This window comes from Ammospiza caudacuta, chromosome 2 (genome assembly GCF_027887145.1).
Source record: "Ammospiza caudacuta isolate bAmmCau1 chromosome 2, bAmmCau1.pri, whole genome shotgun sequence".
Taxonomy (NCBI): Eukaryota; Metazoa; Chordata; class Aves; order Passeriformes; family Passerellidae; genus Ammospiza; species Ammospiza caudacuta.
The window spans coordinates 100163077-100180509 of NC_080594.1; the positions used below are offsets into that span (position 1 = coordinate 100163077).

The 17433-nt window shown below is 37.9% G+C and overlaps 1 protein-coding gene across 1 annotated transcript in view; it reads right to left on the reverse strand.

Moving 5' to 3' along the window:
• Positions 1–6548: 6548 nt before the first annotated feature.
• The window catches only part of ANOS1 (anosmin 1), a 132380-nt gene continuing 121495 nt past the window's right edge, over positions 6549–17433 (reverse strand). Inside the window, exons 11-14 of the mRNA XM_058824973.1 lie at positions 14919–15090; positions 13492–13712; positions 11750–11891; positions 6549–11057 (exon numbers count right to left, since the gene is read on the reverse strand). Coding sequence (XP_058680956.1) covers positions 10999–11057; positions 11750–11891; positions 13492–13712; positions 14919–15090 — 594 coding nt within the window. The 3' untranslated portion in view covers positions 6549–10998. The remainder of the gene's footprint in view (positions 11058–11749; positions 11892–13491; positions 13713–14918; positions 15091–17433) is intronic.

Consider the following 17433-nt stretch of genomic DNA (forward strand, 5'->3'; position numbering starts at 1 on the left):
AAGCTGTCAACACCCAGGATGTGCCAAGGAAATGTCAGAAGGATTGTCTCTCAAAAAGAAAGAATTAGAAAAATCACCAAATTAAGGGTAAGTGGTTCACAGAACCAAGGATCTCTTTTCAAAGTCAACAATGATAAGCGGGTTTGGTTTGTTGTTTTCAAATCTGGCAGTGCTACTATTAAATTTAAAATGGATTTAAGGGCAGAGGTGACTGTAATTTGTAAAGAGACTTTGCAAGAGATGCTCCCTGGAACCAGATGGAGCAGTTACAGACAGAGTGCTCAGTAGCCCTGGGGACATGGGAGTTGCCTTGTTCAGTGCAAAGTCTACCTCAGTGACACAGGGAAGGCCTGTGCCTTCAGCAAACTCAGCACTAATAGGATTGCAGACACTGAAACCCTTAACTAAATCACAGTCATTGAGGAGATTAAAAGCAATTGGGAAAAGCTTGGCCTAAATCTGGAAATAATGGCCTAAAATCATGAAACAAGGGACCTTTTTTCATGCCTTTTGCTTGTTCGTATTTGCCATTCTTTCTGCTCATCTGGCTGAAGAACATGGAAACACCAAAGCAGCAGTCATTACTAAGCTGACATTGTAGTGGGCCTCTCAGAGTTGATGTTAGCCATCACTCAGCTAAGCCATGTTAACAGCATTAAATGTGTTAACAGTAATAAAATGTTGGTAAATAGCTGCAGTACTCAAACATGTCCACCTCACTGAAATGCTGCAATCAAATGCTTAAATGCTTCCAAACATTGTACAGTTGTTTTTCTCATTCCCATGATACATTAGAAACATTTTTCACAGACTGACAGTATAGATTTGCAGAAATGTTCTCTCCAAGTTTCTGACAGATTTTGTCACTTCATTCTTTATATATTTCCATAATTTTCTGATGTCTAAGTAATATGTTAAAGAAAAATAAGGTTCTTTGAATCATATTTTTTCACTTTTTACCTTATTAAAATATTTCTTCCTTCCCTTGAAGTCATTTTAATATAGGTTTCTTCCCACAGTGACTTCAGAAATTATCTTTACTCAAGATATGGATCTGTTCATTTAAAAGACAGCTAAGTATTCCATGGGAATATATGCTTATTCCATATGTATACTATCAGAGAGTGTACTATAATAATGATGGCATGTTGACATAGACCAGAATCAGCTTTCTTTGTTCCTTGCAGAGTGCTGTCCCCTGTCAGTGGCACAATTATTGTATTTGTGGGCAGCCTGGCTATACCTTGAGCAGTCCAAATGCACAGCAAAGAAGTGTGCAGGGAGACCAAAATTCACACCTGTCTTCCTTTGACTTCAGTCCCATTTAGTTTCCCAGCCACAGTGACACTCTGCACTGAGCTCCCAGAGTTGCAGCTCTGCATCTGCAGATGCCTGGGCCAATGGCAAACAGGCATTTCAATGAAACTTCCACAAACCCAAGTTCCATGGCAGAAGGCCTGCATGGATTCCAGCGTGATAGGATTCGTGCCAGTCTTCCTTGCATTGTGTCCACCCTCCCTCTCACCGAGTCTCCTCAGAAAGACACTGTGGGGGTGTGGGGGGCTCCCCTCTGCCCTTGCTGTGGACACACTCTGCTTCAACAGCAGGGGCACCTCCCTGTGACCAGGATGGCTTTACAACCTCTCTGCTCCCTTTGTCAAGGCTGTGCTTGTGCCATCATCGCACCTCTCCCAGCCGGGCTTAGTGGGCACCTCTGCGCTCAGTCTGTCTCCCCTTCTCACTCTATAGCTCTGCAGCAGGGCAAGCAGCCTTTCCACAGCATTTTCACTGAAGGCACTCCTTTCTTTCTGCTCCCAGCCAGCCACTCCCAGCCTCCCCAATATCCCCAAGCTTGAGGACACCCGTGACACAGGCAGAGCCAACTAGGGGCCCAGCACACTCTTGCTGTCATTATATTGCAAAGGTTCTGTATTGTTGTCTCCTTATTGCAAGAGTTTCATACCTCCTTGATGTTTCTTGCAGGCAGCCTCTTCCTTCTCACAGCAGCCATTTGACCGACCTCCCTCCCTCCCTCCCTCCCTGCCTCCCTGCCTCCCTGCCTCCCTGCCTGCCTGCCTCCCTGCCTCCCTGCCTCCCTGCCTCCCTGCCTGCCTGCCTACCTACCTGCCTGCCTGCCTGCCTACCTGCCTGCCTGCCTGCCTGCCTACCTGCCTGCCTGCCTGCCTGCCTGCCTGCCTGCCTACCTGCCTGCCTGCCTGCCTGCCTGCCTGCCTACCTGCCTGCCTACCTGCCTGCCTGCCTGCCTGCCTGCCTACCTGCCTACCTGCCTGCCTACCTGCCTGCCTGCCTGCCTGCCTGCCTGCCTGCCTGCCTACCTGCCTACCTGCCTGCCTGCCTGCCTGCCTACCTACCTACCTACCTACCTACCTACCTACCTACCTACCTACCTACCTACCTACCTACCCCCAGTTCCCCCAACCAACCAATCCATTCTTTTATAACACTCTTCTTCTCATTGGCTACCGCTGTGGCCTGTTAAAGTCAGGCCTGCTTCTAACCTCTAATAATTGGCTTAGCTGCAACTCTTTATGGGTAAGATTACTTTCTATGCTACCTTTATTTTCTTATATTCTATCCCCCTACACTCTGCCGCAACAACCTGACCCACTCCCCTCAGCTGAGCTGTCCTGAGCCCTCAGCGGTCTCCTCAGAAGCTCATACCCTGCCAAGAGAAATGTGCTACCTGACCAAGGAGTACAAAATTTTGGTAGCTGCAGTTCCTAAAATAGGTATATAAACGAAGCAACACAAATGGGCCATTGCCATCGTCAGTTTAACACTGAAAAACTCATTGAATGGTCAAAATGAAACTCATTCAATATGGTCAAATACCACATGAATCCTCATTCACACAGTTTTGCAAATTAAGCAACCAGTAAATTCTCTAGAAATATGGCTGATCAAGTTCTCATTTCTCAAGATCTGAGAGATAACTTATGTCTGACAAAAATATGTTGAGAAGTTGCAGGTTCCGTTTTCTTTTAGCTTCGCATTCCCAGGGACAGTGTGCAAAGGGTTTAATCACAAACATACTGAAAATAAAAGAATGTATAAGCTTTTTCTTTAAAAGAATTTTCTTTTATTTCTTTGTAATGACAGGCCCAATTGATGTTGTTTATGCCACATTTTTTTTTCAATACAATTTCCTTGATATTTAAGATGTCACTGCTTGCCTTACTGTTGTTTCACAAGTAATTAATGAGAGGATGTGGAATCCCCATTCTTCATTATTTCCAAAACATGAAAGGATAAGGCACTGAGCAACCCATCACCTGTGACAGAGATATTCTAGAGATTTTGAGGTTAGCTGAGATAAAAGAACAAGTCTCCTAGATAAAGCCTGGAGCTATGAAGACGCCGATTATGTTGTCTGACTCCTAGTTTCCCAACGACTGTATATAAAATTCTGAATTTTTTTTTTCACATGTTTTACAAAGTTACTGACAAATGTTACAAAATCACCTACAAAATAAATAGGGGATCACCTTAGGATTTTATCAAAGTTTTTCAGATGAACTGGGATCCATTTTACTCAGTGTGACATATTTAGTTAACCTGAACATTAATTATTCTTAATGGCAGTTATCAATGCAAATACGAGTTCCATCTATGCATTCATTTAATATTTAGGTATATGTGCTCACCACAGTTTCTTGTGGCCAGCATAGCTGATGTGTAGAAAGATAGATTTTCTATTCTACAAACAAAACTATATTGTGTACATAATAATTTAAATGAGATACAGCTGCAATTATTCTTTATATCAAAATACAAATCTTACATTGCTGACAATGTAATAAATAAAAGGAATCTTTTACTGAAATCTGCTATAAATACATTATATATACTATCTTAATGGATTTATTTTCTATTGGAAAGGTATCATAAACCTAAATTTTTACAGCATTAAGCAGTGAGGAGAAACATGCTTGCAGTGTGCCATGTAGGACTAAGACTAGTAACAGAGGCAAGTCCTTCACAACAAAAGTAATGCACACAGATCCACTATGGAGCAAAACTAAAATCCCCTTCAAGTTCAGGTTAAAAGGCAAGAGAAATTAACACCATCTTCAGACAATTAAAAAAATACAGGGTTCATTCACTAGAGTAAATCTTGTGTAAGCCCTGGTGACTCAGTCACTCATGAAGCACTTTCACCAATTAAATGCTGTCCTTGTGACAAGAGGTATTTCCCTCAAAGCACGGGAAAAATGTGTATGGATCTTCTTTGTGTACAGTATGATTCAATAAACACCAAGCAAAAATAACAGTTGTCAGTAACTGCTCTGAGAGGACAACTAGCACTTACCAGATTATTTTTTTCTTGCAAATTCCTGTTTCATGGTTAGTCTAGATCTTGAGGCGCATTAAGGGAAAATCTGAAATATTTACATTTCAAGCAAGTATTGCAGCACGTCTCAGAAAAGAAATTTAAAATATTAATTTGAATGTTTGCAGATGACTACAAATACTGGAATTAATACTAGAAATTGGATGTTGGCAAAGAAATTAATACATCAGGTGAGCAGAATATTTTTGTACCACCGATGCTCTTCTGTTCCCAGTGCCTCCTGTACCTTTCACTTACATAAAATGACAGCATGGAAACTCCAGCTCATCACTCTGCATCTACTCACAACTGTGCAGTCTGAGCCATTTAAATCAGGCAGTATTTTCTAAGTAAAATATAAGATTATTACAAAAATGTTGACTAATCATTACTAATCAGCCAACTCAGAGTTACTGTGAAAGACAGAAAATTCTCAACTATTGCACACATATTAATGCTGAACAGCTTGTGCAAAAGACAAGCAAGCTCTATTTGCTGTATAAATACATTTGCACACAAATATAAAGGGATATTTGTGTGCAGCATATTTGCCTACCTCTCCTGGAAAATGACAGTCCACTGCTTCCAAAGCTGATTTTCCATTGAGAAGAAACAGACCTGCTGAATGCAGCTCATTATTAAGTAACATGAATAAATCACCAGCACAGGTAAGGAACTGGGTACAGAAAGCATTCATAAATTCTTTAGTGGCTGTGCCTCACAGCACCCAGTAAATGCTTATAGCAAGGTGTGTATTAAATATTCAACTGCACTCCTGCCAGCACCTTGAGCAGGAGCAAGAAGGAAATTAAGCACAATGCAAAGGGGACACAGCAATTCACTGCTTGCACACTGGCTCTGTTTCAAAGCTTTCATTCTCACTGCTCTCCCTGGTGCTTCCTTACCCTCCAGGTGCTGCACTGCCACCGAGGGCTGCAGCCACTGTTTTGGCCCAAGGCCTCCCTCAAGGAGGCTGGCATAGATTCAGAAAATGTCAATACAACACCTGTAATCAGAAAATAGAAATGTGGAGGATTGGTTTTGTACTGGAACAAGTTTTCATTCTATTAATTTATTTTATGAAATGGCATCTTTTGAGTGTATTCTGGTTTTAGGTGCACAAAAGCCAGGTTGTACCACCCCCCAAAATGATGAATACTGTTCTATATGTAGTAAATTTGGTTTATTTCATATGCTTTATTTAATCCAGTCATTGTGTCCTTCATTCCAATGTAGAATAAAATACTTCTTTGAGGACATGGAAAGAGAAAATTAATTGCTCTTCTGAAATACAATGTATAGAACAACTCAACCATTTATTTTGACAACTTACCTATTCACCTATTCAGGTGATATATCATTCTTATCTGGCTTTACTGAACAACAACAGCAAATATTAAAGAAATAGCCCCACTTGCAGAGAAATTTAAAAATAGGGGTGTTTCTAAATATTGTTCATTTATGTAAGAAGAAAATCAAAACTAGAAATGTAAGCAGTTATTCTAATGAGACAGAAATACCAGGAAATTTTGGAAGTTTTCATCAAGTTAACAAAAAAGAAATGTTTATTAGGTAAGTCAAGAGGTATTCAAAGGTGCATCTCCAAACTAAGGATATTGCACCTGAGAATAACAGTGCATCTATGAGAATTTGAAACAGTTAAATATTTGTACCAAGATAGGTATTTATATTTGTTAAAAATACAAAATTTAAACCATGGGATACTGCACTTTAGAAGAGAAAACACTCCAAATCTAATGCATACACAGATGAGTTTCAGTCATGAAAATCTTGGCTTGCAGGATCAAGCCACTGGCAAAGATCCAACAACTTAATTAATTTAAGTTAGCATAACAAAAGGATCAACAAGTCTTCACTATGAACTATCCAGTTAGGCTAGAGAAAGGGCAAGCTCTTATGCATGATGTTTTACTTCTACTATTGGTTTAAATGTAAATGACTCAAATAATATTTAATTTGATTTTCCCAATATTTTGAAGACTATATAAAGAAAACAAAATGTTGTAGTAAAGACAGGGTAAAATGGTATGACTTCAGACACAATGAAATTTAGATGAAGCAGAGGTACTTGGTATGACACTGATTTTTCTTAGATGGCTCTATCTCTTCGACTCAAGAAAAGCAAAATTCTAAACTCTGTATGGAGGAGATAATGTAGCAATATTTTGATGTAGGATAGTTTATTACATAAACAGTATGTACAAATTCTAAACATGAAAATAGTGAGTAAAAGAAATCAGACTCTATTTACATTTGTATTTTTTTACAAAATGTTTTTACAAGTGTATATTTTTTCTCTAAATAACAGGACAAACACATAAGACCAATCTTTTTGTATTACATACATAAATAAATATTGACTTTAAATGACTGTTATAGGAACGTAATTTCTACAGCCAATTTGGGTAACAGAGAAGCATTTGTTACCTTTACTACAATATAATTAAGTAAAAAGGAAAAAATTTACATATAGATCTCTGTTAATTACTTTGTAAATAGTACCTTACTAATATATCAGTAGAGGTAATACAGTCGTTACATTTCATGCCCACAACTGAACAATGAGTTTTGGCATGCAAACCCACATATAATCATCAACATCTGCAGGTATCCATTTACATTTTTTTAAATAAAGGGTTTTTTTAATCATTGAAAACTACATGCAACAGATTAGTAGCATATTCCTGGTTAAAATGCACAAGTTTTGCATAACATTATTTTTAGTAATTGATGTTCACAGGTACTGATCAAAAGGGTAGGAACATACTTGGCACATAGTATAAGAAAATGAATTAATAAATAAGTCAATATCACTATGACATTTACATATAGACAAAAATAAAATTTTTTATGGTGTTTTACACAGAATTTAGAACTGTCTGGTTCCCCCACTTTGTTTTACAAGGCCCTGATTTAAGACATTATTCAAACAAACAAACTCTGACATCCATGCTTGATGCTTGATTTGAAGCATCACTAAAGCTCGTTCTTTACTGCACAGGTTTATTTCCATGCCACTGATATCCTTTGTGCCAACCTTCCTGAATCAGGACCTGCTTATTGGAAACTCTCCCTGACTGCAACTGGGAGTATGGAGATGAAAGTATTGTAAAATAAATTGACTCCATGTTAAGGTTTCTATACAGTTCTGCTAATAACAATTAGCAGAATTGCCAAATTCTCACTCACATTAGAAATGACTCTGTGTGTGACCATGCCAAATATCAGTGTCAGTATCAGCATTGCCACACCAGGTCCTCAGCTCCTTCTGAAGCCACTAAGTTGAGGATGTTCAGCATTTAAAGAATCAGACTTCTTACTTATTGTCTGTGTGCTATATGCTTAATGAATATTCAAGTTGGTGCACATGGATGACACAGCACAAGTTCTGTCTTATTTTCTCCTGCTCTATAAACAACTCAAAATTGGTCAAAAAAAAAAGATATAACAAGAACAAACCATTTTTTTCTTACACAAAAATCACCAGTGAACAAAAAAATCACTTCACAAAGCAGTTAGCAAAAATAGCATAATCTTATAATTCTCCTTTAAGAAATAAAGATAAACAAAATGCATCCTGAATTCAACTGACAAATCCATCAGAATCATGCACAGTAAATAATACATTAGTGTAAAGGTGCAGAGTATCTTAAAATATCCCAATATCTCTAATATCCTCCCAATATTAACTCTGAATTACACAACATCATTAGAGAAAATAAATCTTTAACTAGGGAATTAAGTAGCAAATTGCAACTCTATTGCTGAATTAAATGTTTAATGTGGCTTAGTCTAGTAAATTAGGACAATACCCTCTGTGATTCAGCAAACAAAGCTTTAGAATTAGGCACTGAAAACTTCAAATCTGTAGTGCTAATTTAAAAAAATAATCAGAAAATCACTCACAGCTGGGAATTTAACATGCATCCATGAGCTTTGTTGACTTTGTATTTTTCATTTTTGATTTGGAGAGTGACTTAAAAGGTGAGTTGATAAGATCATTTGTAGCAGGAAAAAATAATTTACATCTTAGTGGACTCAATATAATACATTTGATCACTAGATTTCTACTTTCAGCTTTTGGTTTTGATCAATCTAGTTCAGAAAGGGAAACCTCTCAGTGTTCTTCAAAAGTACTGTTACTTTGAACAGAAGAATGTCTCAGAGAGAACGGTACCAGCAAGCAGAAACCATTTTGATTCTTCACAGAAGGATGATTTCATGAGGACTCAGGGCTCCTAATTTACTGCTTATCTCCAGTGAATTGGCATCATTGTACCAAAGAGCAACATCTATTCTTTACAGTGTCACTATGAATGAAGTGTAATTTCATTAACACTAATCAAGTCAGTGTCAATTTGATCCAGCACAATTAGAACAGACTGTGATTGAAAGGTTTGCACAGAATTCTTCAGAGAAGACAGGTACTTTCCCTGATCCTGCTGATCCAGCAAACACTACAAAGATCACTTCTAGACTCCTCTATGCCCTGTGCAATCCAAATGTGAAAGCAGTGCTGCACACCAGTCCAATGCAAATTTCGTTTTCTTTGTAAAAACGTACACTCAAACACTCTCATCCTGACAAAAATATCTCAGACTCTTGCATTCTAAGAAAACTGAAAATAAACCTTTATACTACAGATTTTTGGAATAAGAACTCATCTGCTAATTTGCTAATGCATTTTGGAAAATAGAGGAAGGAATTCAAAGCACCATAACCTTTAATATATTTTAAGCTGTTGGTAAAGGCCTTTGCAAACCATGTAGCAATAGAAAAAGTCTGGAAAAATCCTTGGTCACTAAGTGAGAGACCAAGAGTGACCAATATCTAAAAACACATCAACCAAAATAGAAAAGAATGCAAAAGAGCCCTTTAAAATTGAAGGTAAAATTGTAAAAAAATTGTAATGAGCAAGTGATCAGAAATTTATGCAGATTCCTTCCCCTCTGTGGTATAAAGGCTGTAAACTTCAGTATAGACAAACTGAATATTTCATTAACATTCTATGATAAACATAGCTCTGATCCTCAGTTTCAGATAGGTATTTCTTCATACTTGCTTTTTCACAAAACAGGTTGTCATCAAAGCAAGGGAAATACACGTACCACTAATGTCCAAGCTCCTCTTATTGAATATCTCAGAAAAATATGCAGCACAGATGAGTCTGTATCATCTGCTGGTAGGAAAAGTGTCCACTTTGTCCAGTTGGAGTCAAGTTTTGAGGTACATTAGTATGATGTGATGATTCAAGGGGCAATGGAAATGGTGCCAAAGAATTCAGGAGCACTTTGAACATCTTGAACATTAAGAGCTGATTATGGGTATTTGTATGGATGTTTATTGGCAGATACTTTCCACCCTCTCAATAATAAATCCAAGCAGTTTCTGTTTACTATTGAGACATGTGTCTCTGTGTGACAAATTATTCTAGACAGTTTGTATTGCACAATAAGGCAATATGAATTCCCTTATGGTTAAAAAGGGCACCCTTCTGTCTAAATTTGAAAAATGAATTCAAATAAACTATAAGCCAATGTTTTCCAGATGCCAGAATATTGTCACATAATTCTTTCTGTAAGCAGAACAGCAAAATAGAGCCAATACATCCATCCTTCTGTTCTAAAGATCCACAGGGAAAAGAAATATGTGCATCAAAATTCAAAGCCAAAAAGTAGCTATACAGCTACTATAATAACAAATGTGCCTCATAATTTCAGTTTCTAAAACTTTAATGGTAACTATTCAGATTTTTAACTAGAAAATTGGTGTTTGTATTCAAGATAATATTATACTTTGAAATATTATGTATCAAAAAATTGTAAGTAAGATGTTTAAAGTTATTCTTCTAGAACCTATTAATTAACTGCATTCATTGCCATAGGTTTTAAACAATTCTATTAATTGTCATTTGTTTCTCTACAATGGTGTTTCTACCCTGTATATCCTTTAACTATTAACTGTATTAATAGAAGATCTACATGATAAAACATTACCACTTTAGACCAGATGGGTAATACATTTGTATCCTCCACAGTGACACTACAATTATTAAAAACTGGGTATTTCAAGGTTTCTGCTACTGTAATCTATTTTACTTATGTGCTCATTTCAGACAAATTGAGATATTCTTTAATAGCAAAACACACTAATCTTAAATTGGTGACAGACAGGGCTTTAAGTAAAAATTGATAACTTAAATTCATTAATGAGAACATCTTTCAAAAGTATGTATACATCACAGGACCTTGCAAATAGTAATACTGAATTCAAGAGGAGAAAAAGCTTTATACACTGCACCGTTTTAAGCTACTTTAAACACAATATGAAAACATTATAATGAACAGTATAATGAATATTTTCTCCCAGGTGTTGAGTTGGATATGGTCATCAGTTTGTTGAATAGTGCTGGTACTGAAATGATACTTGCTGTATGATTCATCCTGGTCATGGTGCAAACATTATTCTTCATGTCTAAACTACAGAGAAGTAGATACAGATCCTACAGGATGTTAGCTTCCATTGGAAAACTGGGTTCTCTGCTCCAAGAGATGTGTTGTTACCCAGCCCTCATTTGGGAGCTCAGTTTTTTTCTCTCAGTTATTTGTATAATCATCTGAAACAGTTTAATATTTCTCTGGGGATGGCTTGTAGTGATGTGGATGATGCTGCTTCAGATGAGGTCCTAAACAGAAGAACAGGAAATTATGCACATATCAAACCCTAGATACATAATGCCAACATTTATCCATACTGAAAAGGCTTTGTGAGACCTTCAGCTTTCAATCCTTCAGCTTTTAAGTGCTAAGTGTGTGCTGGCAACTATGTGTATGTTCAGTCCAGGCAACTTTAGTGGGCCTTTAAAAGGACAAAAATATTCAAGCAGACAGATTTTGAACTAATTGTATTTTTTATTTGGCTTTGCAACACTGAGCTGTATTTTTCAGAAACACATGAAGTGCTGGAAATAGCCATTAAGAGGTTTGCCTTCCTTTAGAAATATGTTTAAGCTCTAGCTATGCTGGACTGAGCGAACCCAGAAAAATCTAATCTTGAAAGCTACGTAATCACTCCAGGCTGCACCTGGAGGACAGACCAACTTTGAATCCCAAGGGCTATAGGCATAAGCCAAAGATCTGTGGCTGTAACAAATGGCAAATGTTAGACCACAGAAACTGATTGAGAGAAAGACTTGATTTGCTGATGGACAGTCATCAAGGGAAAAAAAGCCAGTATTTTCACACAGCTTAAGTTTATGGAATGCTATTGGAATCAGTAAAAGCTCTAAGGCTTGAGAAAGGTTTCCACTTTTCACATGTGGAAGACTGAAATTCTGTAACATGTCATGACCACATTTCGGAGGAGGTCAGTGCTTACTGTGGGGTGCAAACGGAGGAAGGTCGGGCGTGCGGAAGGATTTGATCATGGCTGGCCCTTCCCCTCCAGTCGTCAGCACCTGAACTTCCAAGCGGTACAGCATGGAGGGCCTCAGGTTGGGCACAGTGAGGATGTAGTGATCCTAAAATTAAACACATCCCTTCAATTCTCAGGCCATAGGAAAATAAAACATAGCTGCTCTGCTCACACACACCAGTGGTTTAAACAGGTACTATCACTGTCAGCAGCCACAAATTATTTTCATAGAATTGCGTTAAAAGGATTTAACATATGCATCACTTTGTTGAGTGAGTGTGTTTCGAATTTTTTGCCTGCCAGTCCCTTTGAACAGACACATTTTTAACCATAATACTATGGTTTCATGTGTACAAAGTTCAAGTTGTTACAGACTTTTATGGAAAGTGTGCTGATCACTTTCCATAAAAAGCTGATATGCCCATCACTAAAAACGAATCAAAATGTATTTTCCTAACCATTCCTTTTAACAAACATGTTCATTACATAAACTGGTTTTTATTTTGGATTTGCAAGTGGATTCTACTAATTGGTAATTTAAGTAGTGGCTGGCCTGGGGCCACTTCTGCAGCTTGTGGGAAAAAAAGGGTGACCACACTAATTTCAGATTTGTCCCAATTACACCATAAGAATTTGCCTTCTGCTCTTAAGGCATCATTTACGGCACGATGGATTCACTTTTCATTGCTTTTGTGGTCACTTAGACATGTGCTAAATAATTTCAAAGTAATTTCATAGAAAATTTCACATGGGAATACATCTAGCTAAAGACTCACAGACATTAAGGAATCAGAAGTTATTCACCTAAAACAAAATCAAAACTATAAATCATCTGCATTAAGTTGGAAGAAATCACTCTTCTTATTCTAAGCTGCAAAGGCCCAGGCCCAGGAAGGGGATAGCTGGAGAAGTGATGCTGGACAGTGAGGGCAGCAGGGTGTTCCTGCCACCAGCCAGGCTGGTCTGGCCAGAAATCCACAGGACAGGTGATTCAGGTTGGCACTGTACCTGCCCCATGAGGGGAAGCCAAAGCACAACGTGGGAATAACTTTGGTCATTCCTGTGGGATAATTTGCTGCTACTGCCAGAGCAGACAGTAAAAGGGAAAGGAAGAGAGAAAAAGTGGGGGGAAACATGTTTTTCTGGCAAATTAGCACATATTCTGAGATGGGGTTGCCTTTAACAGACCTGGCTGAGGCTGTTCCAAATCATATAAAATCCTGCATGGGTAGGGCAGAGAGAGGACTGCAGACATTGCACTTGTACACTCACTCTGCTCATCCAGCAACTCCAGCAGTTGGGCCCTGTGCATTTCAGCCCTGATTGTGTAAATACTACATTTTCAGTCAGAGTGAATGGTCCTTGGTATAAATGCCCTAAATCTTGGTGGTTTCTGAGGGACAGAAGACACTATTTCAGCTCAAATCAGAGGCTTCTGCAAGTTAACCAGGTGCTAAAAATAGACAGATACATATAGTGATAGATAATTAAAGGCATCTCCAGGCTCTACAGTTTAAAATGTTTGATGTATCATCAAGAAGAGTAGCTATGCTTTGTATCTCCATCAAGGAGGAAAAATTAATTCCTTCTCCAGCTTACCTGCAGAACCAGTGTTTGACATCTGTATCACCACTAAACATTGCAAATGAGGCACAGACACACAAACTTAGGGAGCCACTGGCAAAAGAAAGTAACAGACAACTTACTGCTGGCAGTATCTGTGACTGGGAAATGATGCTGTTGGGCAAACTGTTCTGCCGGCTCTCTGTGGTCACTTCTGCCCAAGTGACCTGAAACCCTGTCATGGGCTGGTGAAGGTCTGCCTTAGATATCTTCCAGGAAAAATGGCCAGTGATGTTACCTTCCTGAACAATGAAAGATGCAGATAGATTCTCGGGTTTGGCCAACACTTTGGGTAGAACTGGCACTACAAATTTGGAAAGCAAAAAAAGATAAGCTGAACTCTTACAGATAATCTTGAATAATATTAATTTCATTTCAGAAATCAAGGTCAGGCAGAGTTTTATTTCTATTGTTACAGACGAGGCAGTCAGCTTTCTACCATCACATTTTCAGTGTTAACCAAAAACCTGTTTGATATATTCCACTCACATTTGGGGCCAAATTTAAACTTCAGATAAAATGCTCTCAGCTGCAGGTACAGAAAAGAAAGCTACAGCATGTGAAGACCTAAGTGCCTCAGTCACAGGGAGCCATTCTCCTGCTCCTCATATTTCAGAATAGCTGAACTCAGACAGGAAGTTCTGGGGCCACAAGAAAATGCACAGAGTAGCACAGAACTCCATAATTCAGCCAAAGAGTAAAATTCATGCACTAAAACTGTAGTACAAGTTAACAGGGCACTCTGATTAGGGGAAGTTATACCTGAGTTACAGTTGCCCAGGAAGGCTGTAATGCTGGGAACGGTCAGGACAGGCATTAAGGAAATGGCAGTGAAGGCTAGCAGGGTTCTGGGTGACTTATGGAGCATGAGGGTACCCTTGGGAACAGGAGGGACCCAAGGTGAGAGGGCTTCCCTCCAACCAGAGAGAGAGGTATCCACACCTGGCAGTGCAAAGCCATGGCTGACCTGAGCCAGGACCAGCTGACCACAGAAATCCTTTCCAACTAATATATCCATAATTCTGCAACTTCCATAGCCCTCCAGTTACACATTGTGACAATGCTGGAAAAGATTAGAGGGTCTCTATTTCTTATTTGAGAGCAGAATTAACCTAAGCAAAATCAAACTGGAAAACCAGCTTGCATCTGCAGCAAAACATTAAAAAGATGAGTCATACCACCATAATCATGTTTACAGTGATCTTCCATCATTATAATAAATACAATGGGGAACCATTTTTCCTTACCAAAAAAAAAAAAACCACAACCATGCCATTACAGATATTTTTGTATGCTCACTACGATTACTCTTAATTGACAAAACAGTAATAATGTACTAGCCAAAATCAATGCTGTTGTGTATTTCTGTTGATTTTCACTTAAGCATTAGTGATATTTTTATTTGTTTTAAATCTCTCATTTTCTATCCTAAAACTGCTTTTTAAGACTCTCTTTTGGTGATTATAAATGCTTTTGGTACTATTTGGTAGTTCTGCAGATCTTGCCTTACCTCCTTCAGCAGGACAATTAATATGCTTGTGCTTTTTTTCTTTAAATGCAGAGCAAGGTGGGGTAACAAAGAAAGTACTCTCAGCCTTAAAACGACCTTTAGATTTTGCAGGCAGAACAGTTACTTTGTATTTGCATGAAAATGACAGGTCCTTCAGAATAATGTAGTTTTCCTACAACAAGAAAAACAAAAAGATCACATGCTGAAAATAGAGCCCAAAGGAAAAAAATATGAACAAATTGAAAAATAACTTTGGCAAAAGATTAAAAGTTCTCTCCACAAAAATATTTTCCTGGATGCTTAACACATGCCAATGTGGTTTTAACTCAGAGAAGAAAGCAAGTATTGTCAATGTCGTGATTATTTTCAGTAGTAAAATATATTAGTATGGTATTTGAATATGTCCTTCAATTCTACACAGTTCCTTCGACACACGGCATCAAAGCAACTGACTTCTAATATTTAGAACAGTCTCTGTGAATGATGGCAGTGGGGGTAGCAATGGGAGGATATAAATGCTAATCGAATTAAATAAATGTAAGAAAGCTGAGTTAAGCTGCTGTAAATGACAGGCTTCATCTATGTTTAACTTTTTAAAAGCACATTTAAAGTCAGCATTGCATTATGGATGCATATTTTTCCACTTGAGTACATTAAGTACTTCTATATTCTTATCAGGAAGAAAAACTCCACAGCTAAATACAAAGCAGAAGTCTCTATTTAAGGACAATGAGTGGAGAAGAAAACTTTACACAAAGTGTAAGTGCCCTTCTAAATTCTTTGCATTGCCTGAAGTACTTTCGAAAATTACAGTCTGAAGGCTTTAACACAAATCATATACGGAAAAAAATGTTTGATTGGTTGGCTTTTATCCTGAAAAAATCCCTAATAATATGTTACTGGCTAAGGTCAAAAGTCTTTTGCTACCTTTTAGATCTCTAATTCCCTTCAGAATCACTAATTTCCCAGGTTCTTCTGCATAACTCCCTCTTTTTTCTAATTGCAAATTAGTCCAACCTTCGCTTGGAAGGTCATTTTCATGGGACATACAAACTGGGCTGAGACTGGACTCTGACTTCCACCTGCTGGGAGAGTGTCCAACAGGTTTGATCTCTCCTTAAAATTGGGACAGGACTCTTTTTATTTATCATGACAGATTGGATGAATTACCATAAAATGACTGGAAATAAGGAAATGACTGGAAATAAATTCATTAATCCCACAATGCATTTGGACAGACGTCCAAACAGTCTTTCCTGACCTCTAGTGGAAATGAACTTCTTAAATGTTGTTTCTCCTATTTCCATAACATTATGTCAAAGTCATTTTTTAAATCCACCTCTGTCACAGACATCTTTTCATTAAAATCCTTTCGTTAGGATTTTTCCTGCTGAAGCTGAGAAGTTTCAGCAACAAAGTGTAAGCAGTGGTTATCTGCTGCTGTGGAATGCAACAGGTGGATCCGTGATTGGTCTCCTGTGGATGTTTGGATTTACTGACCACTCACAGCAAAGCTGGGTCTCACTCTCTGCTGAGACACAGATCTTTGTTATTCATTCTTTTCTATCTTAGCTTAGCTAGCCTTCTGAGAACTTTTACTTCTATTTCTTTTAGTATAGTCATAATGTAATATATATATCATAAAAGAATAAATCAAGCCTTCTGAACATGAGGTCAACATTCTCGCCTCTCCCTTCATCCTGCAACCCTTGTGACCACTGTCACACACCTCTAATTTGTTCTTTGCTGACCCCATGAAGCAGTAAATCTTATAAACTAACACCATCCTGTATGAGAAATCATGTCTTTTGATCTACTCCTTTACATGACATTAACATCCCGGAATTGATGGGGTAGTACAGATCAGGGTAAGAAGGAAAGGTGAATTGTGATTTTGTCCATTTTGCATAACAGACTAAACCAATTCTGATGCACCAATCACAAACTCTGTTGTTCAAATAATGTGTTATAGAGACAGATGACACTAGATTGCCATCAAATTGAGTAGGAAATACTGCCACTGCAATATATATTTGGGCTGCCATGTAGCTTACATGGAGCTTTTCTCCCCATCTGATATCTGTCTGACTTCCAGATTTAATATCCAGTATTTGTCACCAACAGTTCTTCTTTTCTTATCTATTATTCTCCTCAGGGAGAATAATCACCTGAAACTCATCTGCATGTCTAAAAGAAAACCTGATTTATTAATTACTATTATTACTGTTCAGTATTTGCACTGTGCTAAAGTCTTACATTATTAATTGCAGATAAAGCTCAGTGTTCTATATCTTGTAGAGATATAGAAGTACTTAGTTAAGAAGCTTGTCTGGTCTCATTTTCTGAATAACAACAAAAATAAATAAAATATTTTAGTCTAGTGTGTATTTAGGAAATCCAAGAAACCCAAAACCAGTCCAGAGACATAATTTTTATCTTTTGCCAAAGAGGAACATAGAAAAGAAAGCATCCTTACTGATCTAACAAACAGGGTAAAACACATTTTGTGTTATGT